This window comes from Arvicola amphibius, chromosome 2 (genome assembly GCF_903992535.2).
Source record: "Arvicola amphibius chromosome 2, mArvAmp1.2, whole genome shotgun sequence".
NCBI lineage: Eukaryota > Metazoa > Chordata > Mammalia > Rodentia > Cricetidae > Arvicola > Arvicola amphibius.
Genome location: NC_052048.2, coordinates 132,572,167 through 132,594,159, shown reverse-complemented (window position 1 = coordinate 132,594,159; position 21,993 = coordinate 132,572,167). Strand labels below are relative to the sequence as shown.

Sequence of the window (21,993 nt, the reverse complement as noted above, 5' to 3'; positions counted from 1 at the left end):
GCTTTGATTTTTTTTTTTAAATAGGGTTTTCTTACATAGAATGGGCTATTCTCATTGGCAATTCTACCTCAACCTGAGTGACTCTAAGCAACTCTGTGGGGTTGCATATATATAAAAAACGTTTTAAAAATAAAAACTGGGTATCAGGGCTCACATCTATAATCCCAGCACCTGGGAAGTAGAGGCAGGCATGCCTCAAATTTGAGGCAAGGGTGGCCACATAGCAAGTGGATACTAGAAGCAGGTCAGGGCTATACAGAAAGATCCTATCTTAAAAAGAGAGAGAGAGGGGAGCTAGAGATGGCTCAGCAGTTAAGAGCACATATTGCTCTTCCAGAAAAACCTGAGTTCAATTCCCAGCACTCATGTTAGGTGGCTCACAACCACCTGTAATTCCAGCTCCAAGGGGGTCCATACCTCTGGCCTCTGCATTCATCTACACAGACACACGTAGTTGAAAAATAATGAAAAATAAATCTTAAAAAAATAAGTTTTATCTTGCATGTAAAAAATAAAGGTCAATGAAAATTAACTTTTTAAAATAGAAATTTACTTATCACTTGCAATACCTGGAGACATTTGGGGCTGTCACAAAGGAAGGTGAGGAAGGCCAATTCACACAAGTAGTAAAGAATGGATCAGTTTTCAACAAAACAGTGTCCCCCCAAGATGTGACTAAGAAAGAGGGGTAATAGGTAAATCTGGCAAAGATTGTGCCTGGGTGAGCTTCTTGTACTAGTCGAAGGAGAAAAGCGAGGGGTGTTGCTATCTGCGTTTAGTAAGGGGCAGAATGACACTGATTCTTTCCACTAGGGACTGAGATCGGACAGCTTCAGGGAACAGTGATCAAAGCAGGGAGAAGCCACACCTCACATGAGGACAGGTGGTTTGTTCACCAAAGAAACTTCTTGGGAGTAGACAGAAACAAAGGGATCTGAGAGGGGACTTCCCTTGATGACAATCCGCGTTGTTTCCACACTGTTCCGTTTCCTGCAGGTCTCACCGTGGCAACAACTGCTTGGCTCACAATTCCCAGTACAAGGGTGGAGAGGGCTGGCAATGAAGTGGAGTTGGGGAAGCCATGAGTTCTTGCCAAGGCTGGAGAGCCTGGGATGAGTCTCAGGGAGGCTACTGAAAGTCCTTGGGAAAGAGCCCTGGAGGCGGGAAGAGTCTGGGGCCCAGAAAGAGAAGGGCAAGGCTCAGTCCACCAGGAGTACAGGCCCAGTGCTATTAAGGTACCTCTTGCCCTCAATGGACATCAGCAGTTTCCCAGCCCCAGAAAGCATCAGGGCTGCTCACCACTGGACAAGAAGATGGGGACTATGGAACGGGCGGGAAAAGGAAGCATTGTCTTCTCAGGCACTAGCCGTCTTCCCTTCTGGAGGCAGGTGACATGAGGAGCTTTGGGGCCTGACTGAGGTATCTACCCAGCCAGAAGAAAAGGAGGCAATGCAGTGACCACGGCAGGCCCAGGCAGCTCAGGCGAGGGGATCTCTCCTCACTAACCAAGCTCCATGAATAAATAACACGAATTAAATAAAGGAGACACAGAAAACAGGCAGAGGCACCACCTGCCAGTTTCTCACCCCTTCACACGCACTAGTACACACACACACATACACACATACATGCGTGCGTACATACCACACACACACATACACGCGCACCAAGCATCAGATGCGATGAATCAAGGTTGGCTGCCCTGTCCTAGGAGTCTGTATGATGGGCAGCCTGACTAAAGGCCATCAATCATGGTCTACCGCCGTTGCAGTAGAAGCAGAGGCCATGGAGGCATGAGCGGTGGAGGGTGGAGGCCGCTGAGGACTCTGGCACCTGTGCAGAAGCAATGAGACAGACCAAAGGAGGGATCAGAAAAACCAGAGGACAGAAATTCAAGGCTTTTCCTCCCTTTTTTCCCCCCAGTTTCTTGAGACAGGGTTTCTCTCTATGTAGCAGCTCTGGCTGTCCTGGAACTCACTCTGTAGACCAGGCTGGCCTCGAACTCACAGAGATCCACCTGCCTCTGCCTCCCAATGCTGGGACTAAAGGTGTGCACCACCATTGGCAGGCTGCTGTGGCACACTATTGCATCAGCATATCTTGCCCACAGGTACCACTGTAGATTGAAGGGTGAGGGTTTTTCCTTTCCCTCCCCACACTCTCTGGCTGCCACTCGAATCTTCTACAGCCTTGACCAACCCGTATAGTCCCGCTGCTTCCTGAAGTCCAGGACTCATGCTGACCATGGTGGTACTAACCATGATCTTGACTTTCGCACTTTAGACGTGGAAGGTCTTTCCAGAAAGCTGTCCAACCTCATGAGCCTCTCCATGTGTAGTACCCGTGGATCTTGTTCTTGGTCATGAGAAAATTCCATCTCAAAGATGGCCGGTGGGGAAACATCCAATTCCAAAAACATAATATTTTCAGCCTGTGGTAAAATGGTACATCAGACGTGAGCAGTGGCATATTCCAGGCACCGGACCTTGGGTGTCATGAGGGTGATGGATACTTAGAGGGAGCATTTGTTGTGAGTATCCCTTCCCTGGCTTCCACTTCCCAGCTTCTTACCCTGTATCTGGGATGGGACCCCATTGCCATGGCAACCCGAGCATACTGGCTGATTGGTCTCTTGTAGCCCACTGCAGAAGTTGGCCGCTTCTTCATTTGACTGTTATTCCTATAGGGGAAATGGGATATCAGAATGATTTTACTGTTGGTTTAGTGGGCTTTTAGATTTTTCGGGACTCTGTCTCAAGCAAAAGATGGATGGTGCGTAATAATGACACCTGAGGTTGTCCTCGTACATCCACAGGCGTGTGCACACATGTGATGGGTACCTCGGCGTACACAAGCACACCCATAAAATGGTTAAACGAGGCCGGATATGGAGGTGCATGTTTGTGGTTCCAGCAGGAAGATCAAGAGTTCAAGGTTATTTCAGCTACAGAGTGAGTTCAAGATCAGTAGGGGCTGCATGAGATCTTGTCTAAAACAATAAAAAAAAAAGTAGGACAGGAGCCATGGATGTAGCCCAATGGTAGGACACCTGCTTGCCGTGTCCAAGGCCTTATGTTTAGTTCCCTGTACAATGAAAATGGAACACACAGACACACAGGAGTGGAGAAATGCAGACTAGCAGCATTTATCTTCTGTCTTGAGACAGCACCCATGTAAAAAGCTACACAGTGGCTGGGCGGTGGTGGTGCCCCACGCCTTTAATCCCAGCACTCAGGAGGCAGAGGAGGTGGATCTCTGTGAGTTCAAGGCCAGCCTGGTCTATAGAGTAAGTTCCAGGACAGTCCGGATTGTTACACAGAGAAACCCTGTCTCCAAAAACAAAAATGAAAAGCTACACAGGGTGATAAAAGTCTGCGGATCCAGCGTTGAGGAGGCAGGAGCTGGAAAGGTTTCTGGAGATTGCTCACCAGTTAGTCTAGCTTAGCTGGGGAGCCCCAGGTTTGGAAATAGAACCTGTCTCAAAAAAGTAAGGTAAGGGCTGGCTCTGGTTAAGAGCACTGACTACTCTGTCAGAGGACTCAGGCTCAGTTCCCAGCGCCCACATGGCGGCTCACAATCATCCGTAACTCCAGATGTAAGGGAGCCGACACCTTCTTCTGGCCACTGCATGCATTCGGTGCACAGGCATACATGGAGCCAAAATACTGATATACACAGAAACAAAGATTGAAAAATAAACTAGCTGGGTGTGATGGTGCACGCTTTTAATCCCAGCATTGGAAGAGGCAGAAGCAGGTAGAGCTCTGTGAGTTTAAGGTCAGCCTGGCTTAACTTTCCCAGGCTAGCCAGGGTTACACAGTAAGACCCTGTTTCAAAATAAACAAACAAACAAACAAACAAACAGCCAAAAAAGTAGAGCTGGTAAGGTGGCTCCACTGGGGCGCTTACACTCTTGCAGAGGATCCAGACTGGGTTTTTAGCACACTCATATGGCAGGTCACAGCTGTCTAATTCCAGCTGCAGAGGATCAGAATCCCCTCTTCTGGCTTCCAAGGACACCAGGTATGAACATAGTGCACATAAATACATGCAAGAAAAACATTCTTAGGTGTTAAATAAATAAATAAAAGTCGGGCAGTGGTGGCGCATGCCTTTAATACCAACACTAGGGAGGCAGAAGCAGGTGGGTATCTGAGTTTGAGGCCAGCCTGGTCTACAGAGCGAGTTCCAGGATAGCCAGGGCTACATAGAGAAACCCTGACTGGAAAAAAAAATAAAAGAAAAAAAGAACATTTTCCGTAATGGGCCATTTGACCCATCTCTGTTTTGTTTTGCTTTATTGAGACTGAACCTCACCTAGGGCAGGGTGACCTGAGACTCATTACATAACAGAGGATGACCTTGAACTTTGGATGGTTATGCAGAGGTTATAGGTGTATGGTAATACATGTCACTATGTGGTGCTAGGGATCAAACCCAGGGCTTCATGCCTGATAGGCAGCAGTCTACCAACTGAGCCATAGCCTTAACTTTTTATTTTATTATATATATATATATATATATATATATATATTTTTTTTTTTTTTTTGGTTTTTTGAGACAGGGTTTCTCTGTAGCTTTGAAGCCTATCCTGGAACTAGCTCTTGTAGACCAGGCTGGTCTCGAACTCACAGAGATCCGCCTGCCTCTGCCTCCCGAGTGCTGGGATTAAAGGCGTGTGCCACCACCGCCCGGCTTATTATTATATTTTTTGAGACAGTCCTACATCATGATGGCTGGCCTTCAGCTCTTCATCTTCCTGCCTCTACCTCCCAAATTCTAGGATCACAGGCATGGGCAACCACACTCAGCCCGTTTTGTTTTTGTGATACAGGGTCTTGCTATGTAGCTTGAGCTGGCTGCAAGCTCTTCATCGTCCTGTAATCTTGTTCATCCTGCCTCAGTTCCCACAGTGCCTCGATTACAGCCATGATACCGTGTGCAGAACAGCTGAGTTCTTCCCTCAGCAGCTTGATGAATATAACCTAATACTGAAAACACTTAAAACAAACGAGAGCAGACAGAGAAAACAAGAAAGTAGTGTCCAATTTAAAGAACAAAGGGCACAGGTTTGGGAGTGACGTAAGACCTGGGTTTGAACACTGTCTCATCCCCTTATATCTGGGTCACCCTGGGAAGGAGCTCACTGTCCCTGGCCTCTAACAATGTCAGCCCCTCAGAACTGCTGGGATTCAACCAGACAAGCACTCAGCACAAAGCACTGCAAGGGCTAACACAGGGCTGTGAATTCACTCCATCTGCTAATTCACGTAAAGACACAAATCAAATGAGCAATGAAAAATTCAATAGGTGACATTGGAAGGAAGAAGACAGGAAGGAGCCATGGTAACTCCCAAAAAGGACATTCTGTCCCTGCATAAAACTAGCTGTACAGAAACCCCCAAGCTAATTTGCATTCTACAGGCAAGGAATGAGAAGTTACATTCTTAGGGAGCGTGTGCGCACGCGCACAAGCATGTGTGTGGGGTGCAAGTGCATATTTGTACACTGCAGGGGTGTGGAGACCAGACGTGGACACAGTGTCTTTTTCGGTCACTTTCTGTCCTGGCTAGTTCTGTCAACTTGACACAAGCTGGAGTCACTAAAGAGGAGAGAATCTCAATTGAGACAAATGCTTCAAAAAGATGGGGCTGTAGGAAAGTCTGTAGGGCATTTTCGTAATCAGTGATTGACAGGAGTGGGCCCACTCCTGGGTAGGTGGTCCTGGGTTCTATAAAAAAGCAGGTTGAACAGGCCATGGGGAGAAGCCAGTAAGCTGCACTCCTCCATGGCCTCTGCATCAGGTCCTGTCTCCAGGCTCCTCCTATTTGAGTTTCTGCTCTAACTTCCAGCAGTGACGGACTGTTACCTGGAAGTAAGGCTGAAATAAACCTTCTCCTCCCTACTTGCCAGAGTGTTTCGCTGCAGCAACGAAACGACACCCTCCAACTTTTTTTTTTTTTTTTTTTGGGCAGGCTCTGAACCTAGAGTTTGTCGAGCTCTGGACTAGGCCAGACTTGCTGCGCAGCAAGCCCTCAGGAGCCTCCTATTTCTGCCTCTCCGGTGCTGCGATTGCAAGCATGTGCCACCATGCCTGGCTTTTTAAATGGGTGTTGGGGATCTGAACTCGGGTCCTCATAGTTGCTACCGAGACAACCATCTCTCCAACCCTGAGAAGTTACAGTCTTGAAATTTAGTTTATTATGCATACTAAAAAGTGCTGGACCCCATTTAGTGGTCCCGATTGGGCCTCTTTACAAATGGAAACAAGGGACAAGAAGGCTTTAAAAGCCCCAATTCATTTTGTTCCCAGAGGCTATAGGAAGCTGGAGAGGCAGCTTTAATGACAGCCTTGCCCAGCAGGCTGCTGACGATGCATCATCACACCACAGAAAAGAAAGTGAGAGAGCCAGGAAACCAACTATCAGTGACAAGGTACTGCACATCTCTTGAATTTTCTTTTTTCTTTTTTTTTTTAAATTTATTTATTATGTATATAGCGTTCTGGGCACCAGATCTCATTATAGATGGGTGTGAGCCTTCATGTGGTTGCTGGGAATTGAACTCAGGACCTCCAGAACAGCAGTCAGTTCTTTTAACCTCTGAGCCATCTCTCCAGCCCGTCTCTTGAATTTTCTAAAAGCTCCTATGGTGTGGATGAAACAGCGAGACAGGCTTAGAAAGGTCAAGAACCCTTTGTACCTAAGGTCGTATGATTAGCAACCCCAGAAATCTGAATCTTCCCAAGTACTCTTTTTATCCTGTCTATTGTCTCTTGTCTTGGGATGCTTGTTGGGGACATGCCGGGGCCACAGAGAGTCTTTGGAAACTCAGGCTCTGGGAATAGGACAGAGGAGCAGGGCTAAGCAGGCAGAGTGGCCAGTCTGCAGGAACTGGCAGTCTGACCCAATGAAGCTGTCCGGTTATTCTGGGCGGGCTGCTGGCGGAAGGGGCTAGGAAAGGGTGTCTATAACTAGGACACCAGTCTCCCCTCCACTCTCTCTTCTGCCCCAGGCCTACTTCCAGGATCAATCCCTACACTATAAACAGGTTGTGTCTGATAGCCCAGGGCTGGGACCTAATTCCAGTAATCCACACCTCCAAGAGACCCAGAATGACAGTTAATATGTTCAGCAGATTCCAAGCATCTGGTTAGGATCTCTTATCAATGACTAACATCGTAACTTTTCTCTTCAACATTAAAGACATTTAATATTAAAATATTAAATATGAAAAACCTGGGGCTGGAGATGAGCTCAGTTGGTAGACTTTTTGCTTAGAATGGACAAAATCCTAGGCCCCATTTTCTGGACCACATAAACCAGGCATAATGGCATACTCCTGGAATGCAAACACTCAGGAGGCAGCGGCAGGAAGGGAAGAAGGTTAAGGTCATCTTTGGCGCCATAACAAGTTTGTGAGCCACTAGCCAGTCTGGGCTCCATGAAACTCTGAAAAGTTTCATGTATAGTAGAGGGGTTGGAAAGATGGGTCTCGTTGAGAGCATCCACTCTCTTGCAGAGGACCCAGGTTTGATTCCCAGGATCCACATGGTGGCTCACAACTGTCTGGAACTCCAATTCCAGAGAATCCATTGCCCTCTTTCTAGCCCCTGTGGGCAGCAGGCACACAAGTGGTACAGACATTCATGCAGGCAAAACACCCATACGCATCAAACAAAATAAAAGTAAATAAGTTGCCGGGCGCTGGAGGCGCACGCCTTTAATCCCAGCACTTGGGAGGAAGAGGCAGGCGGATCTCTGTGAGTTCGAGGCCAGCCTGGTCTACAGAGTGAGTTCCAGGACAGTCTTCAGAGCAACAGAGAGAAACCCTGTTTCAAAAAACGAACAAAGTAAATAAGTAATGTTAATAAAATAAAACTTAACTGTAGGCTCCATCTCAAAGGTTGACACTGTTCTCATTATCAGTTGTTTCTAATCATTCTCTTCTCTCTCAAGGATTTTTAATTATGTGTGTGTGTGTTTATGTATGTCTCTGTGTGTGAGTGTGTATGAGAGCGTGTATAAGCATGTATGAGTGTGTGAATATGTGTACATATGTATGCGTGTGACCGAAGAGGCCAGAGGCATCTCCCTGCAACTGGAGTTACAGGCAGTAGTAAGCTGCCTGGTGTGGGTTCTGGACTTGAACTCAGATTCTCTGCTTTCAGTCACTGAGCCATTTCTCTAGCTCTCCTCTCCCCGACCCTTTCTCCTCTTACTCTGAAAGCAGGCCTCCAGCTTCACTGGGTGTGCTCCCCCTACCCCAATCCTCCACACACACCCAGGGCAATCCAGCATCACTGGGTGGCTCCTCTCTGGTCCTCCACACACATCCAGGGCAATCCAGCATCACTGGGTGTGCTCCCTGTGGTCCTCCACACATACCCAGGGCAATCCAGCATCACTGGGTGTGCTCCCTGTGGTCCTCCACACATACCCAGGGCAATCCAGCATCACTGGGTGTGCTCCCTCTACCCCGGTCCGCCATACACACCCAGGGCAACCCAGCATCACTGGGTGTGCTCCCTGTGGTCCTCCTCACACACCTAGGGCAACAGATGGGCCTTTTCTGTGATCTGGTCGCATTTTCTCCACAGCTCACACGCCCACCTCGCTCCATTGCCCTGCACGTCTGTACTCACCCTTGTCTCCTCTTCCTCTCAATTCTCACAAGCCTGTGAAATCTCACTTTGTTTGTTTGCTTATTGGTTCTTTGAGACAAGATTTCTCAGTGTATCCCTGGCTGTCCTAGAACTTACTCTATAGACCAGGTTGGCCTCGAACTCACAGAGATCTGCCTGCTTCTGCACAACCACTCTCCGACACTTTAAAAATAATTTTAACTATTTATTTATTTGGGGGTAAGAGCACAAGTGTCGGGGCACCAGTGTGGAGGTTAGAGGACAGTTTATTGGAGAAGGTCTGTCCCTCTATAGTGTGGTCCCAAGGACCAAATGCCAGTTATCTGGCTTGGTGGCCAGGGCCTCTATATGCTGAGCCATCTCATGGTCCTCCCTATCATACATGTACTTTTGTGAGAGAAGGTTTTAATGTAGCCCAGGCTGGCCTGGAATTTACAGTGTAGCCCAGGTTAACCTCAAACATGAGGTGATCCTCCTGAGGACTAATATTACAGCTGTGAGCTGCCATGTATGACTTGAGGAACGGTCTTACCAAGATTTAAAAAGCCCCCTTTCATTTTTTTTTTTTTTTTTTTTTTTTTTTTTTGGTTTTTCGAGACAGGGTTTCTCTGTGGCTTTAGAGCCTGTCCTGGAACTAGCTCTTGTAGACCAGGCTGGTCTCGAACTCACAGAGATCCGCCTGCCTCTGCCTCCCGAGTGCTGGGATTAAAGGCGTGCGCCACCACCGCCCGGCTCCCAGTTTACTTTTATTTCCTCCTGTGGGACGGGAAGAATGCTCTTGTGGAGCTGGACTCTGGAGACAGGTGTGGTAGTAGCTCATGCCCGTGTCCTGGTGCTCGGAGGGTAGAAGCAGGAGGCTGAGAAGGTCAGAGTTATCCTTGGCTACAGAGTAAGTCTAAGGCCAGCCTGGTCTACAGGAGACCCTGTCTCAAAAATTAAAGCAAAGTAGAGGAAGGTGGGAGCTGGCTGGGACTACCAGCTCAGTTGGTAGAGAGTTTACCGAGCATGCATAAGACCCTGGGTTCGATCCTAAATACTGCACAAACCAGATCCTTTAGGCCTGGAACCTTCCACTTGTCTCAGGGCAACCTCACAGCTCTGCATGGCAGACAGTACTGTTTCCATTTTACTGACTGAAAGTCAGGTACAGCTGGGCAGTGGTGGCGCACGCCTTTAATCCTAGCCCTCAGGAGGCAGAGGGAGGTGGATCTCTGTGAGTTTGAGGCCAGCCAGGTCTACAGAGTGAGCTCCAGGTGGCCAGGAAACTACGCAGAAAAACTCGGTCTTGAAAAAACAAAAGTCAAAACAAAAGAAAAGTGAGGTTCAGGTAAATTAAGAGAGTTTTCTCTGGTCAGGGGTGACACTTGGGAGGCAGAGGCAGGAGGATCAGTTCAAGGTCAACCTTGAACCACAGGCTATATTCAGGGCCAACCAGGGCTACAGAGCGAAAAGGCTAACAGAAATACATGAATAAATAATACATAAAAAATACATAAATAATGAGCATGTCTCAAAGTTGAACATGGTAGCATGTGCCTGTGGTACCAGATGCTTGAGGAGCTAAGGGAAAACAATCCTTTGATGCCAGGAGTCCGGGGCCTACCTGAAATATAGAAAGAATGGTCTTTAAAACTAAATCAAGGGCTGGAGAGATGACTCAGAGGTTAAGAGCACTGCCTGCTCTTCCACAGGTCCTGAGTTCAATTCCCAGCACCCACATGGTGACTCATAACCATCTGTAATGAGATCTGGTACCCTCCTCATGCTTACAGAGATACATGGAGGCAGAACTCTGTAAACAAGATAAATAAGTAAATCTTCATAAATAAATAAATAAATAAATAAGACCAAACCACTTTCTGTTGTGGCAAAGTAAGAACCAAAATTCAGAATTTAAAAATAAAATACATATTACATTTTGTTTATGTGAGTGTGTGAGCATATGAGCCACGACATTCACGTTGAGGTCAGAGAATCTGGGGGAGTTGGTTTTATCTTTCTACCACGTGAGTTTCAGGGACCGAATTCATGTCCTCGGATTTAGCAGTGAGTGCCTTTGCCGGCTGAGTCACCTCACTAGACCCCAAACTCAGACTGTTTTCAGTCCAAGTTAGTGTCCTTCTGCTGTATTGTGATGGCTTTGCAAAGAATGTACCATGACTGGGCTTGCAGAGGCCAAAGTTCTCGTCACAATATAACGCTGTGGAGTATAGGCTAGGAGCGAAGGGCCACTGCCGACAGACAACCCTCAGGAGATGCTTTTTCTTTAAGTACAATCAACACTTGAAGTTTTTTTTTTTTTTTTTTTTGTAGTAGAATTGAACCCAGGCCTTCAGATACACTAGGTAAATGCCCTACCACTGAGCTATCCCTCCAGCCCTAAAAAGAAAGTTTATTTTGAAATTTAAAATGTGTGCTTATAAAACAGCCAGAATATGCAAAATTTTTGCTTGCAAGGCAACTTTAACCAAAATTATGATAGTGAAAGACACAGAAAGGAGAAAAGAATTAAGGGGACAGACTTCCCAAATAAGCTGACAAAGACATGTTCTAAACATTGTCCCACGGTAACAATAGCTCCTTGCTTTGGAGAGAGGGACTGGGTGCGGGTGACGTTGTCCTTCACATGAGGGAGGCCCCTTCTAACAAAAGCTTTCCAAAGGGACAGCATGACCTTAGGTGATTCGTTTCAAACAATGTCTTTCCTCTCTGTGCAGTCTTCAGTGTTCTCAGCCCAGAATCCCACAGGCCCACAAGGCCAACACTTGAGCGGAGCATAGAACAATGCTCCGATGATCCACTGGCGCTCAGGGGAGACCCGGCTTTTGTGTTCTCAGCCTGGCTTCAGTCACATTTGGGAGTTGCGGGAGCAGACTGGGAAGGAAAGGAGGGGGTTCCTTCCACAGCCTCGGATTCCAGAGCATCCCAGTGAGAGGAAAACCACGTTCAAGGCCTTCCGTACCCCCACAAAGCCCCCCCACCCCCAGTTGTGAAAGCAGAGCTAACGGGCAGATCCGAGGCTGGGGCAGGGGAGGTAGCTACCACTCCCTGCCCTCAGCTCACCCTTTGGGGTTCTCTGTGGGCTCACAGTCACAACTGGGACTTCAATGATGAATTGTTTTCTTTTCTTTTCATTCTAACCACCAACTGCTTTCAAAATTAAAAAGAAAGAACAAAGAAAAGGGTCTGGAAAGACCGTTCAGTAGTTAAAAACACTGGCTACGCCTCTACCCAAATTTGAGTCCTAGCACCAAAACAGTGGTCACAGGGGAGCCTATACATATGCTCTTAGGGTCTCTGTGGGCACCAAGGAAGCACATGATGTACAGATATATAGGCAGAAAAAACACTCATACACATAAAGATATAAAATAAGTTAAAGAAAGAATTGAAAAAAAATTGTCACAGTTGGATGTGGTTGCACACTCTTGCAAACCCAGCCCTGGGAAGGTTGAGACTAGGATCAAGGCTAGCCTAGGCTACCTAATGAGAGCCTGTCTCAAAAACAGAATCATCGAAGAATGGTGGCTCACGCCTATAATCCCAGATTGGGAGACGGAGGCAGGAGGATCTGGTGTTCTAGGTAAGCCTAAACTACATAAAAAGGAGAAGGGGATCAGGGAATTGCTTAGAGATGAACAGCCTGGCTACATGAAATCCCATCTCAAAAAAGAAAGAAAGAAAGAAAACATAGCCACAACAAAGAGCAGTACACAAAGGCAAACTAAACAGCCCGAAGTGTTGGAGGAAAGACTAGCTTTCAGGGTGTCCAACACCAAAGAGAAGAACTCTGTCCTTCTGAGACTTTCTTTGCTTAAGAAGGGCAATGGGGAGCTAGGGAAATAGCTCAACTGCTAAAGAGCTTTGTCTAGTACACATGAGGACAATTTGTGGGAGTTGGTTCACACCCGCCACCATCCGGGTCCTGGGAATTGAATTCAGGTTGTCAAGCTTAGCTGCAGGCACCCTTATCCCCTGAGCCATTTTGCTACCCCCCAAATATTATTTCAAGTGGCTTTTCTGGGGCCGGTGGGATGGCTCAGGGGTAAAGGCACTCGCCATGACAGCCTTGTGGCAATGTTAGATCTCCAGAACCCATGCAAAAACCAACCCCACGGGACAAGCAGTGGTGGGGAATGCCTTTGCTTTGTTTTGTTTTGTTTTTTTGAGACAGGATTCCTCTGTGTAACAGCCCATGCTGTCTTGGAACTTGCTTTGTAGACCAGGCTAGCCTCAAACTCAGTGGTGTAAGCCTTTACTCCATTTAGGAGGCAACAAGCAGGTGGATCTCTGAGTTTGAGACCAGCCTGACGTATACATCGAGTTCCAGGACAGTCAGGGCTACACAAAGAAAGAGCCTGTCTCAGGGAAAGAAAAAAAAATAAAGCAAAACAGAAAAGAACCAATTTCACAAAATCACACTCTCACTTCCAGATGTATGCTATGACACATGTGTGGCCACACACAAATCATGCACACACTCATCCACACACAAGAGTAATACATTTTTTAAAAGTCATACATAAAAGGGGGTTGGTGACATGGCTCAGCAGGTAGAGGCACTTGTGCCTTGGCCTGCAACCTGAGTTCAGTCCCTGGGACTCACACAGTAAAAAGGATCACCCTCTATGAGTTGTCCTCTGGCATGTGTGCCTGCCCCTCCTCCCACACAATTAAATGTAATTTAAAAATTAATTAAATTTTAAAAAGAAACAAAGTGCTTAGCTGGGATTAAAAAATAAAATAAAGTTTGTTTTAAAATAAAAATTATCCAGCACTCAGGAGGCAGAGGCAGGCGGATCTCTGAGTTCGAGGCCAGCCTGGTCTATAAGAGCTAGTTCCAGGACAGGCTCTAGAAACTACAGGGAAACGCTGTCTCGAAAAACCAAAAAATAAAAAAATAAAAAATAAATAAAAATTAAGTTAGAATACAAAGGAATGGGTTTCGTTACGGCATTATCATCATATGTGTCACACGCTGTTCTCAGGTGTCCTCTCCCTAAGCGGGGCACAGTGTCACACACACAAGAAATACCAACACTCAGGAGTTTAAAACCATCCTGAGCTACACAGTGAGTTTTAGGTCAATCTTGGCTACGTTGCATGACTCTCGCCTCAAAAAATTAATAAAAAGAAAAAGAAAAAGAAAGAAACAAGATGAGTATTCCTCTCAATTTCAGATCGAAGGACTCCAAACAGGCAATTAAATGTAATAAAACGTAATGATGATCTCAGGTAGGGAGGGAGGGAAACATCCATAAATTACATAACTGGGAGCTGGAGGAAAATGTGAATATAACCTATAATAGAATTCTCTCGGTAGGAAACGTCCTAAAAGTGATCATTGTGCTGTGGTATGAAAGACAATGTTTTGTTTTGTTTTGTTTTTTGCTTTTATGATAGGATCTCTCTGCATAGTTCTGGGCTAGCCTGGAACTTGCAAGGTAGACTAGGCTGGACTCAAACTCACAGAGTTCTTGCCTCTGCTTCTCCAGTGCTGGGATTAAAGGTGTGCACTACCACCTCTGGTCCAAAAGGTGGTTTAAAAGTGCAAAATGCCACCACTGAAAAGCCATTACTCAAAAATTTGCTATATCCAACTGGCATCACATCCGGGAACATGGGGTCCACACTTTCAGAAAGCTGACAGTTTAAACTGTCATGTAATACATTGAGGTGCTATGGACCTCGTATTAGCTTCCACTCCAGCCCGGGGGAGGCTCCTGCCTTGCGTGGTAGTAGCACCCCTAGGATACAGAGAGTAAAGAATCCAGAGAAGTACTGTCCCTCCATTGCTATATACAGATTTGATCCAGATGGGTAAAGCACTCTGGTGGGTTTGAATAGTCAACCTCGTTCTATACAGGTACCAGCAGAGGGCGCTGCACACCCAGCTAACTGACGCGGCTGCACCCAAGGGCTCTGCTCCCTGGTAGAAACAGGTGGAATTGCTGAATCACTCAGCCAAGAAGCTAAGATCAGGCCTCTTTGGTGCCCAGGTCTTGTACTTCTCAGTCTTTCCCTCCAGACCATAAGCTCAGACAATGTCCAACTTACCTTCTGTCTGTGTTCTTATGTAGACCGGACAGAGCAGAGCTGGGCAAACATTAACAATTGTTGCTATTTCTGCAACTGTGTATCCACCAGAAGTAGCCAACTATGACACTAGAGCTACTACATTGGAAACCAAAGTGGGTCCCCCAATACGCACCTCCTCTTACAGGCTTCTTTCGCATCCCAGACCAGTGAAATACTTCCTTCATGGAGACCCCCTACAGGATTAGAGCCTGGGAAATCCATCCTCCATGTGCAACCCCAAACATCTGTCTTTCTGCACACAGGGTCTCAAGATCCTTGCCGCCCACAATCCCAGGAGAAGCACATAAATGTCTAGGTCCAGACAAATGGCCGAAGGGACTCACACTCCAGCTGGCACCAGGGGCTGGAACTTCCACTGCTCCTCCTCACAGTCCAGGAAGAGCCGGTTCATGATCTTGTTCTTCTCCTCAGGGGGGATGAAGTTCTCAATGATGAGGTACCTGGGAGCAGGAATCAGACAGAAATGGGAAGGGGAGGGAGAGACCCCGTCACAAAGGCAACAGAGAAGGTGGGGGGAAGGCGGGGAAGGGATGCCATCACTACAGAAATAATGGAACTTGTTGCGCAGCGGTGGCGCACACCTTTAATCCCAACACTTGGGAGGCAGAGGCAGGCGGATCTCTGTGAGTTGGAGGCCAGCTTAGTATACAGAGCAAGTGCCAGGACAGCCTCCAAAGCTACACAGAGAATTCCTGTCTCAAAACACCCCCCCCCCAAAAAAAAAAGTTGAAAAAAAAAGAAAAAGAATGGATCTCGAAGACCACTATTTCTAATGCAAAGATTGTGGGCCTGGGGCCTTTTGAGTTATTTTTGACCAGTGCTCAGCCTACACTTTGGCAGAGGAAGGCAGAGCCATCAAACCAGACTGAGGAAGTGGAGCAAACTTAAGAGCTGGCCTGTCTCATGAGCTCCAGGTTCAGTGAGAGACCCAGTCTCAAAAAAAAGGGGGGGGTGATAAAAAAATTCCCCAATGTCATACCCTGGCCACCACATGAGACATACAAGCTGGGCAAAGTGGCCTACACCTGGCAACCCAGTAACTGGGGCGCTGAAGCAGGAGGATAGCTGAAAATTCCCAGACAACCTGAGTAGGACCCTGTCCTAAAAAAAAAAAAAATACAGAAATCAAGCCAGGCAATGGTGGCGCACACCTTTAATCCCAGCACTCAGGAGGCAGAGTGGCAGGTGTATCTCTGTGAGTTCAAGGCCAGCCTGCTGTTCTACAGAGAGTTCCAGGACAGCCAGAGCTATTACACAGAGAAACCCTGTCTTGAAAAACCAACCAAACAAACAAACAAAAAACCCACAAGCATTCAAAAAAATGGACACTTAAGTGAATAGGATGATCAAAATATAGCTTTCTGAAGAATCTCTCAGAGAGGCCCTGAGGAATTTGGGGAGACACGGATACCCAGAACCAGAAGAGGAGCCAGCCCTACTTGAGCTTGAGTTCCCGGGTCTGTTCATTCTGCGCCTCCTCCAGGTCCTGCCGCACACGGATATACTCCTCGTGTTGGTCCTGGATCTCAGCCTTCACCGCCTGCAGCTTGGCATAGAGCTGGACACACACAGGTGGGGCTCAGAGGCTGCTCAGTCAGGCACCAATCGCCGAGCCTGGGCTTCACAGGCCTAGGCTCAGAATGATCTCAGAATGGCTGCCCATCACTATCAATCAGGATGGGCTATTTCAAGGGCGATCTCTGTCCCACCTCCCTGTGGTGGCTTGGTCCTTCCCACCCACTGAAACCTTAGGCTGTTACCTGCTCGCTCTCTCTCTCTCTCTCTCTCTCTCTCTCTCTCTCTCTCTCTCTCTCTCTCTCTCTCTCTCTCTCTCTCTCTCTCTCTCTCTCTCTCTCTCTCTCTGTGTGTGTATCATGGAGTGTTTAAACTTTGGTCTAACATGCTCTATTCACAGGAGAGGCAAATGAGACAGAGGCTGAATAAATTGCCCTAACCAGCCACCAGAAGAGTGGAGACAAGCCAGGCAGTGGTGGTCCACATCTTTAATCCCAGCACTAGAGAGGCAGAGGCAGGCAGATCTCCGAATTCAAGGCCAGCCTGGTCTACAGAGAAACCCTGTTTGGGGGTGGGGGTAGCCAGGACCCAAGTCTCATTTTGGAGATCTGGGGCTGGGGTTAGGGGCTGAGTGGGTTGGGAAGGTAACCCACCCCACTCCCATCTATTTGAGAGATTCCCAAGAGTGAGGGCACAGGAGCCAGCAATGGCTTTCCTAGTTCCCTCTTAGCTGAGTGACGGTCTAGTGCCTGCTACAGTGACTGGGCCTCAGCTGGCCAGCTCTGAGGCAGTCACAACAATAATCCTGGGGGCGCTCCTGGCTCTTCCCTGAGTCCGCACTGGAATTTCCTACCCTAAACCCCATTTCAGGTCACATCTTTCCATGAATTTTGCAGGATCCTGGTGACCAGGTCATTGTCCCTTGGCGTGGGGTCGAGAACCTTGTTTTCCTCCCTGGGCATGAGGCTCCATGGCCTTATCACATTCCCTGCCAGTGCTATGAGTCAATGGTGTCATTCAAAGTAGAGAAGTTAACCATGACCATGACGATGACCACCCCGACATCAGACTCCTGCCCCCTGGTTGTCCCCCACCCCATCAGCCCAGGCAGTATAGCTCAGGGACTGGGCAGTGGGAAGGGGCTTGGAGGCCCCCTCTGAGCAGGCAACTCTGAAGCAGCGTCTTGTTTACCCTGCCGCTAGTCTTACCTTCTTGAGTTTCTTGGTTTTGACCTCTACCTCCTGCTGCAGGGACGAGTAGGTGCCACGCAGCTCCATGGTCTCCTCATCTCGGAGCAACATCTCCTGCTGCATTTCCCGCTCGCGGCGTTTCTAGGGCAAGGCACGGCGAGGGGGTCACAACAGGAAAGCAAGGCCCACTGGGGGAGGCTAAAGGGCACAGGGGCTGGCTTACTCTGCCTGACATAGGACCTGTCTTTATCATAATCCCGGGTGTCGAGGTACCCCACGGCTCGTGTTTAGAATTCCCTCACAATTCTAAGTGGAACACTGGACACAGACCCCTCTTTTCAACTTCAGTGAACATAACTATGCCAGGTGTGAGCCTGTGTGCATGGAGACGCCAGCACTAAGAGCGGGTATACTCTGGGGACATTACCTGTAGCATCACAGCTGATTGGAAACCAACTTGATGACTTAGGAAATAGTCACACAGTTGGCAGTGAAGGCCGGGAGTTAATACCAGAGGTCTCGTGGAGGCTAACTGTGCGGAGAGCCACCCCTTCTTCTCACCCAAAGAGAAAACGCTGAACTGGCAGACCCATGGGATCCAAGTGACTTAGCTTGGGTTCTCGGCCCTGCCCACCCCCCTCCACGACCTCAAGGCCACATGATTCACAGAACCTGAATCCTAGCAGCCTCACCTGTTCAGCAATCTCCTGCCGCTTCAGTTCTAGCATCTTCTGTTGCTCATTGGTGTGATCCATGATGTTCCTCCCGCCGATGAGCAGCTTGCTTTCCATGGCCTGAGGATACAATGGGGTTCAGAGATGGGACTGGCAATGGTCCATGGCATGACAATTTGGGATTTTTGTTTGTTGGTTGGTCACAGGGTCACATGTAGTTCAGACTAACCTCAACCCTTCTATGCAGTAGAGGATGGCCAGGATTGTAAGTGTGTACCTCCACACGTAGCTTTTGTTGGTTTGGTTGCTTTTGTTGTTTTTTTGTTTTGATTTGTTGAGAAAGGATCTCACTGTGTAGTGTTGGCTAGCCAGAACTTATTATGTAGATCAGGTTAACTTATATGTAGATCAGGCTAACCTGGAACTTGTGGCAATCCTCCTGTTTCTGCCACCTGGGTGCTGGGATTGCATGCATGTGACATCATGCCTGTTGACCACTTAAGAGATCCTCTCTCTCCTCCTTCATGTAACAGAACCAAGGATAACCTTAAACTCCTGATCCTCTTGTTTCCACTCCAGGAAGGACCACAAAGCAGAGACTCTGCTCCTCTTTCCTGCGATCCTTCTAGGAGTGGACATAAGACCTGTCCAGAAGGAGCCTTGTAGCCGTCAGTGGGGATTGAGTTTCCTCCTCCAGCCTCTAGAGCAGTAGCACAGAGCTTCCAATGTGGACAGGATCCTTAAGGAATATAAGGCGCCCGATCTCTTTGCTATGGATATGAAGGAATGGCTGGGTCACCATGCCTGTGAGGAGGGTGGGTGGCAATCTATTCCTGGCAACCAAGCCCCAGATGGCATGCGGCAGGAGAAAAGGCAGCCACTGGACAGCCCAGCCCTGGGACTGTGTGGTTCCTGAGTCAGGAAGACAGCTCATGGCTGGGGCAGCAGGAAATCTTGGTCTAATCTTGGGCTGCTGAGGAAATCAGAACAACCCAAGGGAGAGATTCCCCAGCAACAGGGGACAAAATGAGGCTCCAGAGGCTACCTGAGCTTTAGACACAACCTGCAAAACTCCTGCTCTGCCCACTAAGCTGAAGGTCCAGCAAGCCATGCCCTCCCCCTCAGCCACAGTATCAGAACCTCACTTGGTTTCTGCATGGCTCACAAACACAGGGGACGACAGAACCCTCAACAGCCAGGAGCTCCCTCCTTCCTCCCGTGTACCAAATGACAAGATAGAATACTAGTCTTGGACCACCAGAAAATAGCAGAGGAGAGATCTACACACTGTGTCCCAGACTCACTGAGATCCATTTGTGTGAAAGCCCCCACCCCACCTGGATTGGCACAAAGTCTGACCCCATAAGATGCACTATCATTACTACCAATAAGAGGGCACTTTCCCAGGGCAGATGACTGCCCTCTGAGTTCATTGCTGGCCTCCTGGAAGGCTGACATCACCTTGAGCCACTGGAAGAAACTGGCTGCTGCCCCACTGGAATTTTTCCCAGTGGAAGCAGCTGACATGTCTAAGGTTCTCTCAGAGCTGGGGATGCTGCCAGGCTGTGGGAGTGGGCAGCCACCTGTGAGCATCGCATCATTGGTTTCAGGGGAGGCCAGCGGCTAAAGGATGCTGTGGGGAGGTCAGAAGCTGAGTTGTGCAATATGACAGTGGACACTGAGCAAAGCCAAGCCAGATGGAGAGACGGGAACCTCGCGTAAGACCTATGCAGTCACAAAGACAAAGGAGAGAGCAAGGGGCTATGGAGGGGCTGGCTATCCTTGATGCCACACCATAGCCCTCTGCACCCCTGGGTGATTCCCTCACAATCCAGTCCATCCTGTGTCACAAACTTAACTCATCTTGACTCCTCTCAGTTCAAGGTTATAACGAGCATCACCCTGAAATTCGGTGCCCTTGGCAGCTTGCTTTAGCACAGCCTTACACACCTTACTCACCCCCATAAATGGCCAGTCATTTTATGTCATCATTAAATGCTTCTTATTGCAATTGACATCACTGTCTCCCTTTTGTCCTTCCTGATGCCGGCTGACCTCACTGAAATCTTTAAGACGTGTCTGGACCACCCACGGGCTCCGACAGCCTCAGTTTCCTCTTCCGTTATTCATCCTCCAAAACCACAAGCCTACTAAACAGCTTCTCCTCTGCTCAGATTATCCCACGGGCCTCTATTCCCCACAGGAGGAAACCCAGTGTTCTCTTCTCCCCATTCCATAGCCACCTGGAAAACTGTTACTCATCTTGCAAGACCCAGCTGGAAAGCTTAGGAAATTTTCATTGATCTCTCTGAGGCTGCTTGTTTAGAACTCTGCCATAACCAGGGCACATCCCTACAGTTTCTCCGATACTAGAAACATTCCGTTTCATCCCCTGTTAGCTCCATCAAGGTAGAACTCATGCCTGGCTCATATGCCAGGGTCCCTGGAGCTTGGCAGAGTACTTGGCATAAAGCCGTTCCCTTTAAGTGTTAGGAGAATGGAACAGAATCCTTAGGCTTTATCCTAAGGGGGATTCCAAGCCTTTATTTTGGGGGGCTTTATCCCCACCTCTTCTTCCATCCATCAACTCATGTTCCCTGTCATGGGGTCACAACATCTGGGAAACCCAGTATTATGGTAGGAAAGGTGTGACATAAAGCCCCCTACTGTTGAAGATCACAGGGATCTGTGCGCTCTAACATCTGGGTGGCATTTGGTGCAGTCTCCATAGCTGACACATTGTCCATTCCAGCCCTGAGTCTTCAGAGTTTGCTCAGTATTTAATGTAATTCTGGCATCCTTTAATCTCCGTCACTTAACAAGAAGGCAATACTTCTCAAATTTTGCTGCCTATTGGAACCACCTGGGAAACGAACAAACCACCCAGACTCAGTGAATCAGAATCTGCACTTTCTGGGTCTGGAGCTTGGTGGATAAAAGGTTTGCTGGGTCAGCACAAGTAATCTGAGTTTAGATCAACAGTGTTGAGAGAGGCGATGGAGACAGGAAGTGCTGAGGGGGGTGATGGAGACAGGAAGTGCTGAGGGGGGCAATGGAGACAGGAAGTGCTGAGAGGGGCGATGGAGACAGGAAGTGCTGAGAGGGGCGATGGAGACAGGAAGTTCTGAGGGGGGTGATGGAGACAGGAAGGGCCCTGGGACTTGCTGGGCAGCCAGTCTAGGTTCACGGAACTCCAGGCTCACTAAGGAAAATAAAGGTGGGAAGTGGTAGAGGAAGATACCAATGTTAACCTCTGGCTTCCACAAGGCGCTCTCTCTCTCTCTCTCTCTCTCTCTCTCTCTCAAACACACACACACACACACACACACACACACACGAATATGCATTTTCCTAGGTCCCTGAGTGATTTATGTGCCCCTGTGTTGAGGGTTTTAGGAAACAGGACTAGCTATAGGAAGGGCAGCATGTATTCACCAACAGAAGATTGTGCCTGACTAGCCTCTCGGAGTTCTTCCAAACTGGGACAAAATTACAGCAATATTAGGGAAGCCAACGGCCAGGATTTGAGATGTTAAAATGCTCTCACCCCCCCCCCCAAGTTTGTACATCAGAGGTATTCAACATTGCATGGGGTGTGAAGGTGGTGGTGGAGCATGCCTTTCAGCCCAACATTCGGGAGGCAGAGACAGGTGGATCTCTGAGTTTGAGGCCAGCCTGGTCTGCAGAGTGAGTTCCAGGAAAGCCAGGGCTGTTACCCAGAGAAACTCTGTCTCAAAAAAACAAAAAAGAAATAAACAACAACAAAAGTTGTATAAGGAAACACGTACTGAACAACTGTTCAATTTCACAGATACCCCCAAATCCATTCTCTGTCATAAGGAACGGTGTGAGCTGACCGAAATAAATAACT

The 21,993-nt window shown here is 48.1% G+C and overlaps 1 protein-coding gene across 1 annotated transcript in view; it reads right to left on the bottom strand.

The window, feature by feature from the left end:
* Nucleotides 1-583: 583 nt before the first annotated feature.
* Kif3c (kinesin family member 3C) overlaps nt 584-21,993 on the bottom strand; it is a 43,267-nt gene continuing 21,857 nt past the window's right edge. Inside the window, exons 2-8 of the mRNA XM_038319488.1 lie at nt 18,141-18,242; nt 17,467-17,589; nt 16,183-16,301; nt 15,067-15,183; nt 2,572-2,680; nt 2,259-2,431; nt 584-1,833 (exon numbers count right to left, since the gene is read on the bottom strand). Coding sequence (XP_038175416.1) covers nt 1,746-1,833; nt 2,259-2,431; nt 2,572-2,680; nt 15,067-15,183; nt 16,183-16,301; nt 17,467-17,589; nt 18,141-18,242 — 831 coding nt within the window. The 3' untranslated portion in view covers nt 584-1,745. The remainder of the gene's footprint in view (nt 1,834-2,258; nt 2,432-2,571; nt 2,681-15,066; nt 15,184-16,182; nt 16,302-17,466; nt 17,590-18,140; nt 18,243-21,993) is intronic.